We start from the raw sequence: 14,398 nt of genomic DNA, 5'->3' as shown, positions 1-14,398 counted from the left end.
CACATTAAAATATAATACAACTGTGTATATCTACGTATATATTGAATTAACATGGAATATTTTATAAACTGCATTTCCCGTGAGCCTCTACTCAGGCTTCTGATTGGCTGAATGTAATGGGAAGTTCAGTGAGGAACAAGTTGCTTTTCCCGGCAGATTTGACGAGAAGCTCACGCGGCCTGATAACCCACTTCTGCAAGTTTGCTACTTTTAAAAACAGCGTTCGGTTGAGGTATGCAATACGATATAATATTGAAAAGTACCATTAGATGATCTGATGGACATGTGGATTTCGATCAATTATTATTTCTGATGAAAAAAAAAGCAACAACCCGTTTCCTCGATCGTTAAAAGTGTAACTGTGTTTTACACTGTAAGCACGCGCTTTCACACAGTAATGCACATTTGTACCAGCAGAAGTAACCAAAGTGTCTTTATCTGCAGAAAATAGACATGCCTTATCTAATCTATTTGGTTCTTGGGTCTGTTTTTTATCAAGTTTCATTTGATTGCATTGGTGTCGGGTGGTGCATAAAATTATTCCGACATTTATGCCAAAAGAAACTGAACTTGGAACTAGGAACTTGGAACTGAACTTGAACTTGAACTAGGTCACATGAAATAATTTTCTTTCAAAGCACATGATTTATTCACATTATGTGTCAGTCATTTCTCTTGGAATCTAATGAGATCATATAAGAATCGTTAACTATACGTTAAATATGAAGAAAAGGTTTTCTAGTGGATTTATAAAGTATGGTACCGTTATCTCTTGCTCTTAATAAGCCCATGAAAAAAAGATTTTAAAACGAGTTAATTTGTTGTACTCATAATCTCTTATTCCATTCATTCATTTTATCCATTTACATTATTGCTTGATTGTAGGGTCAAAATTATAGGAGCTATTAGATGCTAGAATTATTGGACCCAAAATTCAGCAAAACTTTTTTTTGAAAGTTATGTGGAAAAAAATAGGTGACATGCAAAAAGATGCAATTAAAATGTATGATGATGCATTAAAAGTCCTCTAGTAAATGGAATTAGCTTAGGTAAAATATAATATAAATAAAAAAATATGACAATGCTTTTAAAACCATGATGCACAGCAAAAATTATTGCATACTATTTTCAAAATAGCATAGTATATACTGTATGGAGTGCACTTTTCTGTCATGAGAAAGCCTGGAAATATCAGGAATGTTTTAAAAGCATAATTCTAGGGCAAAAAAAAATCGTGACAATTTCTGTAGTGAGCAGGCTTGAAACTACAATATTTAATTGGCAAAAAAATTATAAATATATTTTTTCCATGCACAAACAACAAGAAATCACATGCAACATGTTTACAATATAGCATGCATACTGCTGTTTGAAACATGTATCATTATAGTTAGCAAAATTATGTGAGCTGTAAGATGGATTTTGGGGCTTTATACAGCTACTGACTGTTGTTTATATTTTGTAACTTTTTCAGTTTAAATCATGTCTGAGGAAGCTGGACCTAGTGGTCAGTCCCAATCCCAGAGTCAATCCCAGACCCAGTCCCAAACACAATCACAGCCTGGATCTAGCTCCTCGTCCGCCCCAACATCATCAAGCCAGGGCTCTTCCTCAGGCTCAGGGACTCTAAGTTCTGTAGATACAGTACCGGTCCAGGAACTACAGTCTATTCCTGAAGACGAGGAGGAAGTCCAGCCTCAGGTGTGGGGCCGCGTCATCCCCTTGGTGCATGGATTGAGTGTGCTCAGTTAAGTGTATTATCTTCCTTGATTTAAGAAAGCGAGTAATGTGAGAGCATTATAATTAGTTCCCAAGGGTTTTTGAACAAGTGTGGTATCAATAACAAACCAAATGGGCCGCATTTCTGACCTCTTACCATATATATATATAATAAGGTTAATCATATTTAAAGCAGTCAAATAAATGTAATTAATGGACTCTTCTGGGTTTGGTACAAGTGCCATTGACAACATTTGTGATGTAACTTTGATACCACAGAATATAATGTCAGTGTTTTAAACATGAAAAGCCAGTGCTTAATGAGAGAAACTGGAGCAACAGCGAGGTTTTTGACCAGAAGTCAGTTCTCACTTAAACTGTTGTGTTTAATATAGATATAAATTTGAAGTGCAAAACATACAGTTAAAATGTGTGATATGCACTGAATACAAAACTTGTGGTAAATGGAATTAGTGTAGGTAGAAAGTGTGTTTGATAGTCTTTCTATGATCCGTTGCAACTAGAATATGAAAGTAAAACAACTTCTCACTGCAAAATGACTCCGATATATTCAGATTAGCACACTGGCATATAACAGACCAAATAGATTGTATATCCGACCTCTTACCCTATGTGTGTCATATTACAAAGCAGTCAAAAGGATGTCAAGTTAAGTGCTGTTTACAGCATTGGTAATGACGTTTTGATATCACCGAAGATCATTTCAGTGGTTTAAACATGTAAAACTAGTAGGTGACAAGATACTGCATGTGCAAGGTGTCCCAATAAGGATTCATGACTACTCGGTTTACTTGGTGCAAACTACACCTATCAGTAATAAAAAACCAGAAGTTTATCTGCTTGCCAAAGCATTCACACCTTTAAAAGAGCTTAAGTGCTTTAAAATAATTGTTAGCCTCCTATTTCTGATTATAAACACTGGTCACATTATGTGTGTTTCCCTACTAGTGGCTTTATTTGTTTGTGTTTAAGGTTCAATTTTAGTTTTTGTGATGTTACGCCACAAATGCTGTCATTAGAGCTTGCATAAAAATAAAAAACAGATCTTTAAAAGTTATGAGATTGTTGAGCTATTAATGTATAACAGGAATATGGCCAGTGTTGTGTTACTATTATTTACTATTATAGCATTTATTCATGTTTTGAATTGGCTTTTATTTTTGTATTTAAATTTTAGTTTAAGTAGAATTATTATGTGCTTTTGTAATTTTTACTAGTTTTGTTTTAAATCTATTTAGCTTAATTTTTTTTTTTTTTTTTAGTTCTTCAGCTTTCACTTTTATTTCAGTTTGTGGTCAACAAGTATGGAACGTTTCTCATTTTTATGTAGGTTTTGTAAGTTTATGGTTTCATCTAATATTTGTTATTTTTATTTCAAGTTCATTTCAACCAACAAAAATCATTTTTAACGGTTTATTTAACAATAACAGTACTAAATATAGCTTTTTTGAATTTTTTCCAGATTGCGTTGAAAACCAGTATGTCTTTGGAAGGGACAGAAGATGCGATTACTCTTTCAGAACACCCATTGTAGAAGAGTCAACACATTTCCAGGCATACAGCAAGAAGCACTTTAGGATTTTTAGGGTAAGACCAACATTGAGTAGCTCTTCGTAAAACTAGTTTTTATCAAATAAAACATGAAATGTTATCTTTTTTCTAATTTGTTTTTGTTCTCTTTAAAAAACAGAAATAATTGAACAGTATCTCCATAACCTCCCTGTTATGAGACGATTTCACTCTCTGAACACATTAATCATGGTTCACTGTGGAAAGCACAGTCTGCATCAGGCCTAACTCAACACGTGGCTTGCTTTACTTTCACCTCTTGTTTCAGGATGAGAATCTCGTCTACCTCGAGGACCTCAGTGGTAACGGCACATGGGTGGACGACGAGAAAATAGGAAACGGGAAGCAAAGACTTCTTAGCAATAACTCTGTTATTGCCCTTGCACAACAAAAACATCAAGGTTAGTCATCTAGGTGACAATTTTCAGGAGCTTATGAAATGTAAACTACAGCTCATACAATAAATCACTTGAACAGGATCACTGTGACCTTATTTTTGCATACAAATGAAAGATTATTATAGTGTCTAGAGGCTTCAAGGTCTAAAAGGACAAAAAAAAAATCCCTGATTTGATTGGGGTTTTTTTTTCCACAGTTTTTATGTTCATCGATAAGATGGGGGACGATCAACCAAACCTTCCTTTAGAGTTCAGCAAAAAATATCACATAGCACGAAAGATTGGAACGTAAGTGAATGTCTCATTTTCAGAAACCTTCAACATTTCTTTACGGAGTTACTCTAAGCTTCATTATGCAGTTATGGTCCTAGCAGACATTTCTTACCACACTGATGCTTCCTGCACAATATACAGGTGCTGGTCATCTAATTAGAATATCATCAAAAAGTTGATTTATTTTACTAATTCCATTGAAAAAGTGAAACTTTTATATTATATTCATTCATATAAGACTGACTGATATATTTCAAATGTTTATTTATTTTAAGTTTGATGATTATAACTGACAACTAAGAAAAATCCCAAATTCAGTATCTCAGAAAATTAGAATATTACTTAAGACCAATACAAAGAAAGGATTTTTAGAAATCTTGACCAACTGAAAAGTATGAACATGTACAGCACTCAATACTTAGTTGGGGCTCCTTTTGCCTGAATTACTGCAGCACTGCGGCGTGGCATGGAGTCGATCAGTCTGTGGCACTGCTCAGGTGTTATGAGAGCCCAGGTTGCTCTGATAGTGGCCTTCAGCTCTTCTGCATTCTTGGGTCTGGCATATCGCATCTTCCTCTTCACAATAAGGTCAGGCGAGTTTGCTGTCCAATTAAGAACAGGGATACCATGGTCCTTAAACAAGGTACTGGTAGCTTTGGCACTGTGTGCAGGTGCCAAGTCCTGTTGGAAAATGAAATCAGCATCTCCATAAAGTTGGTCAGCAGCAGGAAGCATGAAGTGCTCTAAAATAGGGCTGTAGCTATCGAATATTTTAGTAATCGAATATTCTACCAAAAATTCCAACGATTAATCGAGTAATTGGATAAAATGTGTTTTTGCTTAATTAAAGTGCAATATTATGCAAGAGAAAATAAGACTCCTGGGTCTTGTGACAGTCACGGAGGGACCGCACGTTCAACATGGACGTTAATACGCACACACCGAGACTGTTTGGTGATACAAGAGTTTATTGTAATTATTGATCAGAGAGTGAATGAAATGCCTGTAAACTATGGGTGCTTCTCAATTCTTATTTGTGCATCCTCGTTTCCTTTCCTCGCTTCCTTTCCTCGTGTCTTAGCTCCACCTCTTCAGGATGCATGGGAAGGACGCAAGGAAAAGACGTGAGGATGGAGGACTTGAATCAAGTTAAATGATTTATCCTCACTCCCTTCAGCGTTACTTCAAAGTGTCACCAGCTGTGATTAAAGGGATCTGCCCTTATGTTGTTAAAGTTTGTTAAGACATTCATAATAAATATTAATAAAGCAAGATGCCCTGTTTGAAATTTATACGTGCGTCACGTTAAGTCGATAAAAGACTTCCGCATAGGATACACCTGTGTATCCTCGCTCATCGCTCCTCATGAAGCCTCCTCCCTCCTCGATCCTCGCCTCCTCATGGTGCAATTAGAGAATTGAGATGTCCTTCAAGATGGCTGTGCTCGATCGGTTTCCGGGTCATAGGATGGAGGACGGAGGAGCGAGGAGACGAGGAGGGATATTGCATAGACAGTAAAGGGATATTGAGAAGCACCCTATGTGTATTGTTCCCGTGTAGCGTTTGTCCCGTGATTTTTAGAGTCCTGGTAAGAAACAATGGCAGGAATTATTGGTTCCGCTTGGGGTGGGAATCTACCATGTATTAATTGAGCGTGGGGGTTTCAGGGGAAACGTGGCCGAGTTGTTGCTGTTATTTCCTGTTTAATGTGAACGAATTAATAACATCAAAGTAGATTTATTAAGTAGAACATCATGCCAATATGTTTCTTTCAGACTCTGTATATTTAAGGGAACATGTGTAAAGTGTTTTCTGTGAGTTTGTCCCTCCACATGTGGTAATGGTGCTGGCCACCAGTATAAATGTGAATGTCTTTGTAATGGAAGGTAGTCTGTGTTTGTTTCTGCAGTGGAGAGTGTGGCCTGAGGGTTGCAGGTATTTTATTCACTCTCTGATCAATAATTACAATTAACTCTTGTATCATCAAACACTCTCGGTGTGTGTTTGTGCGTATTAACGTCCATGTTGAACGTGCGGTCCCTCCGTGACCGTCACAGGTCTCTTAAAATGAACAACTAAGTTTCCTTTTTTAGAAAAAAAAAATTTTTTTTTTTTAAATGCATAGAATGCAATGCATACATCAAAAATAAACATTTTCATTATTACCCATTGTTTCTGTACTTGTACTGTGAACTATGACAAGAAAGTTGACAGATGAATTAAGTGCATTTAAGTGCCATTCAGTTGGGGTTTTAAATAAAGCATTTTCTGAGATGCACATTAAACACATAAAACATTAATTTAATTTATCTTTTAATTATTGATTATTAACTTAACTTTTTGGCAAACAAAGGGGATTTACTATTAAATATAAAACATGGAAGAAATGTTGTGTGATTAAACCTTAAAAAAAAAAATAATGTTTGATTTTTTTTTTTTTTTTTTTTTTTTTAAGTGGTAGGCTATGTACATTCTGCTGAACATTCTGCTGTCATTAACTGGACTTTTATTTTGACGGGTTGACGTACCTTTACAGTTCTGTGTATGTGACACTAGTTTGACTCAAATCAAACGGTCAAATGCTCATGACTGTCAGAGCAGTTCTGCAGATGTTGTTCATGTGTTCTCGTCTTATTTAGTGAGACAGCAGATGCTGAAATCACCGCGAGCGTCACGCGTGCTTCAGTGTGTATTAATAAAGGAAGACGCGCTTCTGCTCCATTCATTAACACAGACACGCAGAACATGCAGGATTCATATTTAAATAGACTGTTCCGGCTTAATATTTACAGATATTAGTCCATATCGTGATTTGATGCCAGTGCAATGACCTATTTTTGATTAATTAATTCAAAATTTGGCTAATTCCGTGCCATTCCGCGTTTAACTGTAAATTCCGTTTTTATGACTGGATTCCGCGATTCCCTCCGCGTTTTCTGCATCGCGGAAATCATAGGACCCTAGTTGTGGAATGCCAGCTCTATCTTGCTATGGACACACGCCACCATGTTCTCTTTACATTTGCCCGCGCCCTCAAATCAAAACACTGCTGGCTCCTTGCAGTATGAGATTTCGGACGCAGCGCTTGTGTCTCCTTTCGCTTTGTGGGTGATGTAAACGCTTGTGTCACATTAAAAAAATCATTGCAAAAGAACCTGACGTGAGATGTAAAATAAATTAAAAGAGGCTTCGATCATTTTTTGTAATCAAGTTACTCGAGTTACTCGAGGAATCGTTTCAGCCCTACTCTAAAACTTCCGGGTGTACGGCTGTGTTAACCTTGGACCTCAGAAAACACAGTGGACTAACACCAGTAAATGACATGGGACCCCAAACCATCACTGACTGGAAACTTTACACTGGACCTCAAGCAACTCTTGGACCCTGATTTCCAAAGGAAATGCAAAATTTACTTTCATCAGAGAACATAACTTTGGACCACTCGGCAGCAGTCCAGTCCTTTTTGTCTTTAGACGCTTCTGACGCTGTCTGTTGTTCAAGAGTGGCTTCACACAAGGAATGCAACAGCTGAAACCCATGTCTTACATACATCTGTGCGCAGTGGTTCTTGAAGCACTGACTCCAGCTGCAGTCCACTCTTTGTGAAAGTCCCCCACATTTTTGAATGGGTTTTGTTTCACAATCCTCTCCAGGGTGTGGTTATCCCTATTGCTTGTACAGTTTCTTTTTTTTTCTACCACGTTTTTTCCTTCCCTTCTCCTCTCTGTTAATGTGCTTGGACACAGAGCTCTGTGAACAGCCAGCCTCTTTTGCAATGACCTTTTGTGTCTTGCTCTCCTTGTGCAAGGTGTCAATGGTAGTCTTTTGAATAACTGTCAAGTCAGCAGTCTTCCCCATGATTGTAGCCAACAGAACTAGACTGAGAGACCATTTAAAGGCCTTTTCAGGTGTTTTGAGTTACAACCCGAATTCCGGAAAAGTTGGGACGTTTTTTAAATTTTATTAAAATGAAAACTAAAGGAATTTCAAATCACATGAGCCAATATTTTATTCACAATAGAACATAGATAACGTAGCAAATGTTTAAACTGAGAAAGTTTACAATTTTATGCACAAAATGAGCTCATTTCAATTTTGATTTCTGCTACAGGTCTCAAAATAGTTGGGACGGGGCGTGTTTACCATGGTGTAGCATCTCCCTTTCTTTTCAAAAGTTTGAATTTAAAAAACGTCCCAACTCTTCCGGAATTCGGGTTGTAATTAGCTGATTAGAGTGTGGCACCAGGTGTCTTCAATATTGAACCTTTTCACAATATTCTCATTTTCTGAGATGCTGAATTTTGGATTTTGGTAATTTGTCAGTTATAATCATCAAAAATAAAAGAAATAAACATTTGAAATATATCAGTCTGTGTGTAATGAATGAATGAATGAATAGAATATACAAGTTTCACCTTTTGAATGGAATTAGTTTTTCAGATTAGATTAGATTAGAATCAACTTTTTGATGATATTCTAATTATAGACCAGCACCTGTAGTTGTATTTGATTGCAGTGTACATTTGTTTTTGCAGTTTATTGTACTTAGCCCAAAAACCTCTGTTTATGTTTTCTGACAGAGGTGTCTGTGGTGAAGTTAAACTTGCCCTTGAAAAGGAAACCTGTAAAAAAGTTGCTCTGAAAACCATAAACAAACACGACTTCCCATCAATAGGGGTAAGAACTGGGTATATGTATAGATTATTAGAAACATTGTTTCCTATTTTTTTTTTCCTATGCTCACCAAGCCTATATTTATTTGATCAAAAGAACAGTATAAATGATAGTGATGCAAAGATTAACCGTGAGCTGGTCTAAAATCGATTCAAATATGTGACGGTTCAAATGGCCAAACAAATCACGATACAGTTGGAGTAGCAGATTAATATGAATGTATCTCTGAGAAGAAATGTATATGAATGTATCTTTAGAAAGGTTTACATGGTATATTGTTTTCATCTTGTAGTGTTCATGAGCGCAGCTCTGCGTTGTTTACAGCGGTAACCCAGGAAACACTGTATTTTTGCTGTTCATGAGTGCCACCTGGTGGCAGAGAGTGAATCTGCGTCTCATTCAGCTCATCTGCGGTTCGTTCAGATATGTTTTATGTATAGTTTCACAAAACTAAAGTCAAACCATTTTTGCTTCAAATTTCGAAATTATACAGTCTAATTTCGATAAGAAACTACTCATGCTGCATGTATGCTGCATCTTTGTTTGGATTATGATTAAAATCCAGTGGTTCCTTCTAATTTTAAATGGAAAGAGCACGGACAAAGCCTTAGTTTGTTCATATTGAGAGATTTCTTTTGTGTAACTTGTTTGATTTGGGGTTTGTTTACAAATTTCAACTTAGTTTTGTTATATTTCCACTTCACAGAGAAGTGTGCAGCACTAGACTAATAAAACAACACCTTTTAATTTACTGTATAATGTCTTGTGTCTCATTTTGTTAAAAAAATCAAATTGTGAATTGAATCGTGAGTTCAGTGAATCATTACATCCCTAATAAACATTAATATTGTGAAATATATTATTACAATTTAAAATGACTATTTTCTATTTTGATATATAAAAATGTTATTTATTTTATCAAAGCTGAATTTTCAGCATCATTACTCCAGTCTTCAGTGTCACATGATCCTTCAGAAATCAGTGTTAATATGCTGATTTGCTCTGATTTGGTTTTTTGGGGTGTTTTGAAAATGGGGTGTTTTTTTACCTTACTTTCTTCTAGGACTGGGTACCGAACTTCGATGCCTTTTATGCCTTTATGGCAAAAAGGTTTCTCTTTTTTGTTAATTTTGGTCAAGTTAGGATTGATACCCATCCTGAGTGTCTGCTGGCACACCCCTATCCAGAAAGCACAACCAGTTGTATTAATAATGTTATCCTGAGTGTGAAGTGTTACCAGAATTTGTTTTAATTAAGGTGAAAAATAAAAGTTTTGTGTTTAATGTATTTGTGTTGATGTTGAAATGGATTTTAAAACATATGGTATCGAAAAAAGTATCGTTAGGAACCGGTATTGAAACTGAGGTATCGAAATTGTCACCGGATCGAAATTTTTTGAACAATACCCAGCCCTACTTTCTTCCGTCTTGAAAACAGTTTTTTTATACTTTTATTGAAACTGAGATACTTTTTTTATGAATTTAATCATTCCTCGCTGATTAATAAAATTTTACACCAAACAGTAGGTCGCTTCGTGAAAATGAAAAGTTGAATAGACATAGTTGTTATATGAAGCGTTGTTGGACGATATGCTCAACTTTCATATCGTCCCATCATCAGCCTGTGAGATCGTCGATACACAATATTATCTTGCTAATTTATTCATTGCCGGAAAGTGATCCGACTCCAGCATAAAACTAAAAGCAGCCTAATGTTTTTAATATGACTGTGTTTGTATTTAACATAACAATGTAGCAAAGGACATTTCCAAAGAACATTAACTTTCTAGTGCGAGTATATGCTCTTTAAAAAAAAAAAAAAAAAAAAAAAAAAAACATTCTCATTACAATCAGCGAAGCTATCTACACTGTATGATAAATATATCTCTTATTCTTACATGACATGTACATCTGCCTTTGTTGTTTATGATGAGAGAATTTGCAAGAGCTGAATTCAGTCCACACGCTGAACAACAAAACTGATGACACATCTGAACACCTCTGATTGGCCGTTGCATTCATAAGCTCAACATAATCGTGTGTGATTGGTTATGACACTAACCATGGAAAAACATGGAAAAATAAATGTAATGGAAACAAAAAAGCTCTAATATTAATAAGATAGTTTTACTAGCCTAATAATAATCTGACTCATCTCTGATAATAATTATATCATCTATAGGTACAACCCTAATTTGAAGTTAATCATAATTAGCAACTCATAATAAGGTGATGTGTATGCATAAAAAAAAAAAAAGTATAATGCTTTAGGATTTTGTTCGGACATGCTAATGTTTAAAATGACTCATACCTGATTATTTTTTTGTTTGTGTTCCACAGACGGCCACACGAAATGCAGAACGGGAAATAGAAATTTTAAAGAAAATTGATCATGTAAGCCATGAATGAGTCTTTAAATGCTACAGAGCTATAGATAAAACATCTCATGGTTTTTCTCTTCCCTGCAGCCGTGCCTGATCAAGACAGAAGATTTCTACCAGACAGAAGATTCTTACTACATTGTTTTGGAGTAGTAAGTTCCAGTGGTGCTTTGTTGAAGAATAGTTAGCAACATGAACTCACAGACGGAATTTACTTGGGGACAGATAATTTCAGTTTTAGATACTATAAAGAAAAGTTACCCTGAGTTACTAGACAAGGAAACACTTTTTTAAAAGCACTTCATATTCCTGTAACTTTCAGTTGTTGTTGTTGTTGTTTTTTTCTTTTTGCAGAGGTTTTAAATGTTTATTGTTGAATAATTTCATTATCTCTGTGCTGTGAATAGTGTTGAAGGAGGAGAGCTGTTTGGCAGGATCAAGGCCAAGAAACAGCTGGAGGAAGAAATCGCCAAACTCTACTTTTATCAGATGCTCAGGGCTGTGGAGGTACGTCTTTGAGAGATGCCTCAGATGGCGTCTTCCTCTTGATGTGTTTTATAAATGAGCACAAGCATGAACCTTCACTGCTTAACCATAGTGTCTCAAACCATTCAAATCAGTCAACTGAACATTTAGAATGGAAAAAGACTGCTTTGTAGTACCATGTTGAAATGGCAACTACCGTTCAAAAGGTTTTCTCGTATTCTGCATTTTGAGTAAATACAGTAAAGAAAAAAATAGGAATATTGTTATTGTTTCAATTTAAAAGAAAAGTTTTCTGTTTGAAAACATTTTAAAATGTTGTTTATTCCTTGAATACATTTAATAAATTTAGTAAAGCTGAATTTACAGCATCATTACTCCAGTCTTCAGTGTCGCATGATCCTTAAAAAATCCTTCAAATATGCTGATTTGAGGCTCAGGAAACATTTCTGATTATCATCAATGTTGGAAAAAGTTGTGCTGCTTAATATTTTAGGGGAATATTTTATTTCAGAATTATTTGAATAGAAAGTTCGAAAGAAGAAACAAGTTTGATAGAAAATAATATATTTAAAAAAAATGCAAATATATTATTTGAAATGAGAATATTTTGATTGAATAAAAATATCTTCACTGTGTCTTCTGATCAATTTAATGCATCCTTACTGATTAAAAAATAAATCAATGTGAGAGAAGGATAATATAAAAAACCTTGCTGACCCCAAACTTTTGTATGTATAATATTTAATGTATATAGTATGTTTAATGGTTACCAGAAACCATTTATTTTGTTGATACTTTCCATTTCAAAACTGTTAATGAAGGTTGTTGTTCCTTATTATTATTATTATTATTATTTTTTTAACAATCAACAAATTTGTATGCCCATTACTTGTGTGTAGAATCTCACGCAAGTGTGCTTTTAAAGGAAAAGCAATCTTCAAGACAGAATGCATTTAGCAGATGCTTCTATCTAAAACTGCTTACAATAAAAATGCAAAAGCAATTTGCCATAGAACCAACAATATTCCTACAGTGTACAATGCCAGGTTTATTCAAAAGCCAGACTAGGAGACAAGCTATAGCAGAGGTGAAATGCAAAGAACATTTTTGAAAAATGTTCTGTTTTATTCTCTCCAGTATCTCCACAATAACGGGATTATTCATCGAGATCTCAAGCCTGAGAATGTGCTGCTGGCTTCACATGACGACAATTGTTTGATTAAGGTGTGTTTGCCTGTGAGCTTTGAAACCGATTCTGACATCGTTCTCCTTTAATTGTCACAGTTCCAAAGTTCAGCAATCCAGCCCAAGCCTCTGTCTTTGTAGTTTAAACGGGATGCACAGAAATAATCCTGAACCTGAAATAACCTGTTTTCCCCACACATGCCAATTCTCAATGCTTTGTAGATCACAGATTTCAATCAGTCCAAGATTTTGGAGGAATCCTCCCTAATGAAGACGCTCTGTGGGACGCCCACATATCTCGCCCCGGAGGTGTTCACACACGCTGCGACTGTAGGATATACCAAAGCAGTCGATTACTGGAGCCTGGGGGTCCTACTGTTCATCTGGTTAGTGGAGATTAAACTTGAATGAGTAAATATGAATCAGTGGGATCCAGCATTACTTTAGCATTTGCAAATGCTTGCAAAATATATTAATAAATATATTGGTCATTGTTAATTCTGCATTAATATTCACAAATGAGACTTTATTGTAAAGTGCTATTGAAAATACTTTCATAGTATTCAGAAATGACATGTCATTGGTCAAAACATTTAGAAAGATGTGTACATGTTGAGCCCTTAATCGAAACTCATGCGAACTGAGCTTGAATGAACATGAACGTATACCATGTTTTCCTAAAGCTGTGTGTGTGTCTGTATTGTCATAGTTTGGGTGGTTATCCTCCATTTAACTCTGAGTGCCCCACCATGTCGGTGCGTGAACAGATCATTAACGGCCAATACCAATTCATCCCATCTCAGTGGAAGAAGGTCTCAAATGAAGGTAATGTATTTGCTCTCCATTGACAATTGGATCGTTTAATAGCATGTACATCATATCAGTTTATATTGTCTGTATACAGTGCAAGTTATATAGTCGCTTTGTCTTTCAGCCAAAGATTTGATCAAGAAGCTCCTGGTTGTGGATCCTGAAAAGCGTCTGAGCGTGGAAGAGGCGTTGACACATCCATGGTTGAACGTGCGTGCTGAAAAACCCACTAACTAAAAAAATGTGGTTGAGCATTATTCAGCTAGTATTGATAGTTGTCAACCTTTTAATAGTGTTTGAAACGGGATCGCTTAAAGTAAACTAAAAAACAGCATTCTGCAAATGTAAAATGTTATGTTTGTGTAACAGGATGACGGAATGAGAAGCACTGCAGACCAACTGATGCAGTCTGAAATATCCAAGGTACAACAACAAAAAAACCTGTATCCTTTATTCAGGATAATTTTTCACAATAGTTATAATTGTTTTCTATTACAAAGCTAAAGTCTAAATGTATAACAACATTGAGTAGATACATTTGACACTGATACATTTGTCATTAAAAACTAAATGTGATTTTCATCTTCATCACAGAAGCGTAAGGCAGAAGAGGCAGAGGGTGAGCCGCCATCCAAGAGGAATCCTGGGCCTTGACTTGCACACACTTAGTAGTTTCTTGGTAGCCTTTTAAAGCTCTTTCCTGTGACCAATTCTTCCCAGACGTCTAACACTGTACTGGCTTTGTAAATATTTCTACCATTTCCTGCGTCCAAAATAAAATCTTTTTTAAATTTTTTTGTTCCTCTGAGTTTATTACTTTTAACTTATCAAAAATCTTGTATATTCATTTAGCAGACAATTCTAGCAACGTGCAAAAATATTT

General features: G+C 35.6%; 1 protein-coding gene across 1 annotated transcript; it reads left to right on the top strand.

Annotated features, from left to right (window-relative positions):
- Nucleotides 1–95: 95 nt before the first annotated feature.
- LOC132140671 (serine/threonine-protein kinase Chk2-like) lies at nt 96–14,301 on the top strand. Its single transcript, XM_059549545.1, has 15 exons — nt 96–232; nt 1,475–1,747; nt 3,203–3,327; nt 3,578–3,710; nt 3,905–3,995; nt 8,561–8,657; nt 10,994–11,047; nt 11,122–11,186; nt 11,442–11,541; nt 12,658–12,744; nt 12,928–13,091; nt 13,415–13,530; nt 13,640–13,725; nt 13,885–13,938; nt 14,110–14,301. Exons 2-15 carry the CDS (start codon nt 1,483–1,485, stop codon nt 14,167–14,169), a joined length of 1,497 nt encoding a protein of 498 aa, XP_059405528.1. The 5' UTR covers nt 96–232; nt 1,475–1,482; the 3' UTR covers nt 14,170–14,301.
- Nucleotides 14,302–14,398: the final 97 nt, after the last annotated feature.

The sequence above is a fragment of the Carassius carassius genome, chromosome 5 (genome assembly GCF_963082965.1).
Source record: "Carassius carassius chromosome 5, fCarCar2.1, whole genome shotgun sequence".
NCBI lineage: Eukaryota > Metazoa > Chordata > Actinopteri > Cypriniformes > Cyprinidae > Carassius > Carassius carassius.
The sequence above is the reverse complement of the archived record's forward strand: the minus strand, read 5'-3'. Positions and strand labels throughout refer to the sequence as shown.

Bases quoted from the DNA above. Each gene is read 5' to 3' on its own strand.
- LOC132140671 (XM_059549545.1), top strand. From the start codon at position 1,483: ATGTCTGAGGAAGCTGGACCTAGTGGTCAGTCCCAATCCCAGAGTCAA. The intron at 11,048-11,121 runs GTAAGCCATGAA...TCTTCCCTGCAG, and splicing joins TTTTAAAGAAAATTGATCAT to CCGTGCCTGATCAAGACAGA. The intron at 13,531-13,639 runs GTAATGTATTTG...TTTGTCTTTCAG, and splicing joins GAAGAAGGTCTCAAATGAAG to CCAAAGATTTGATCAAGAAG.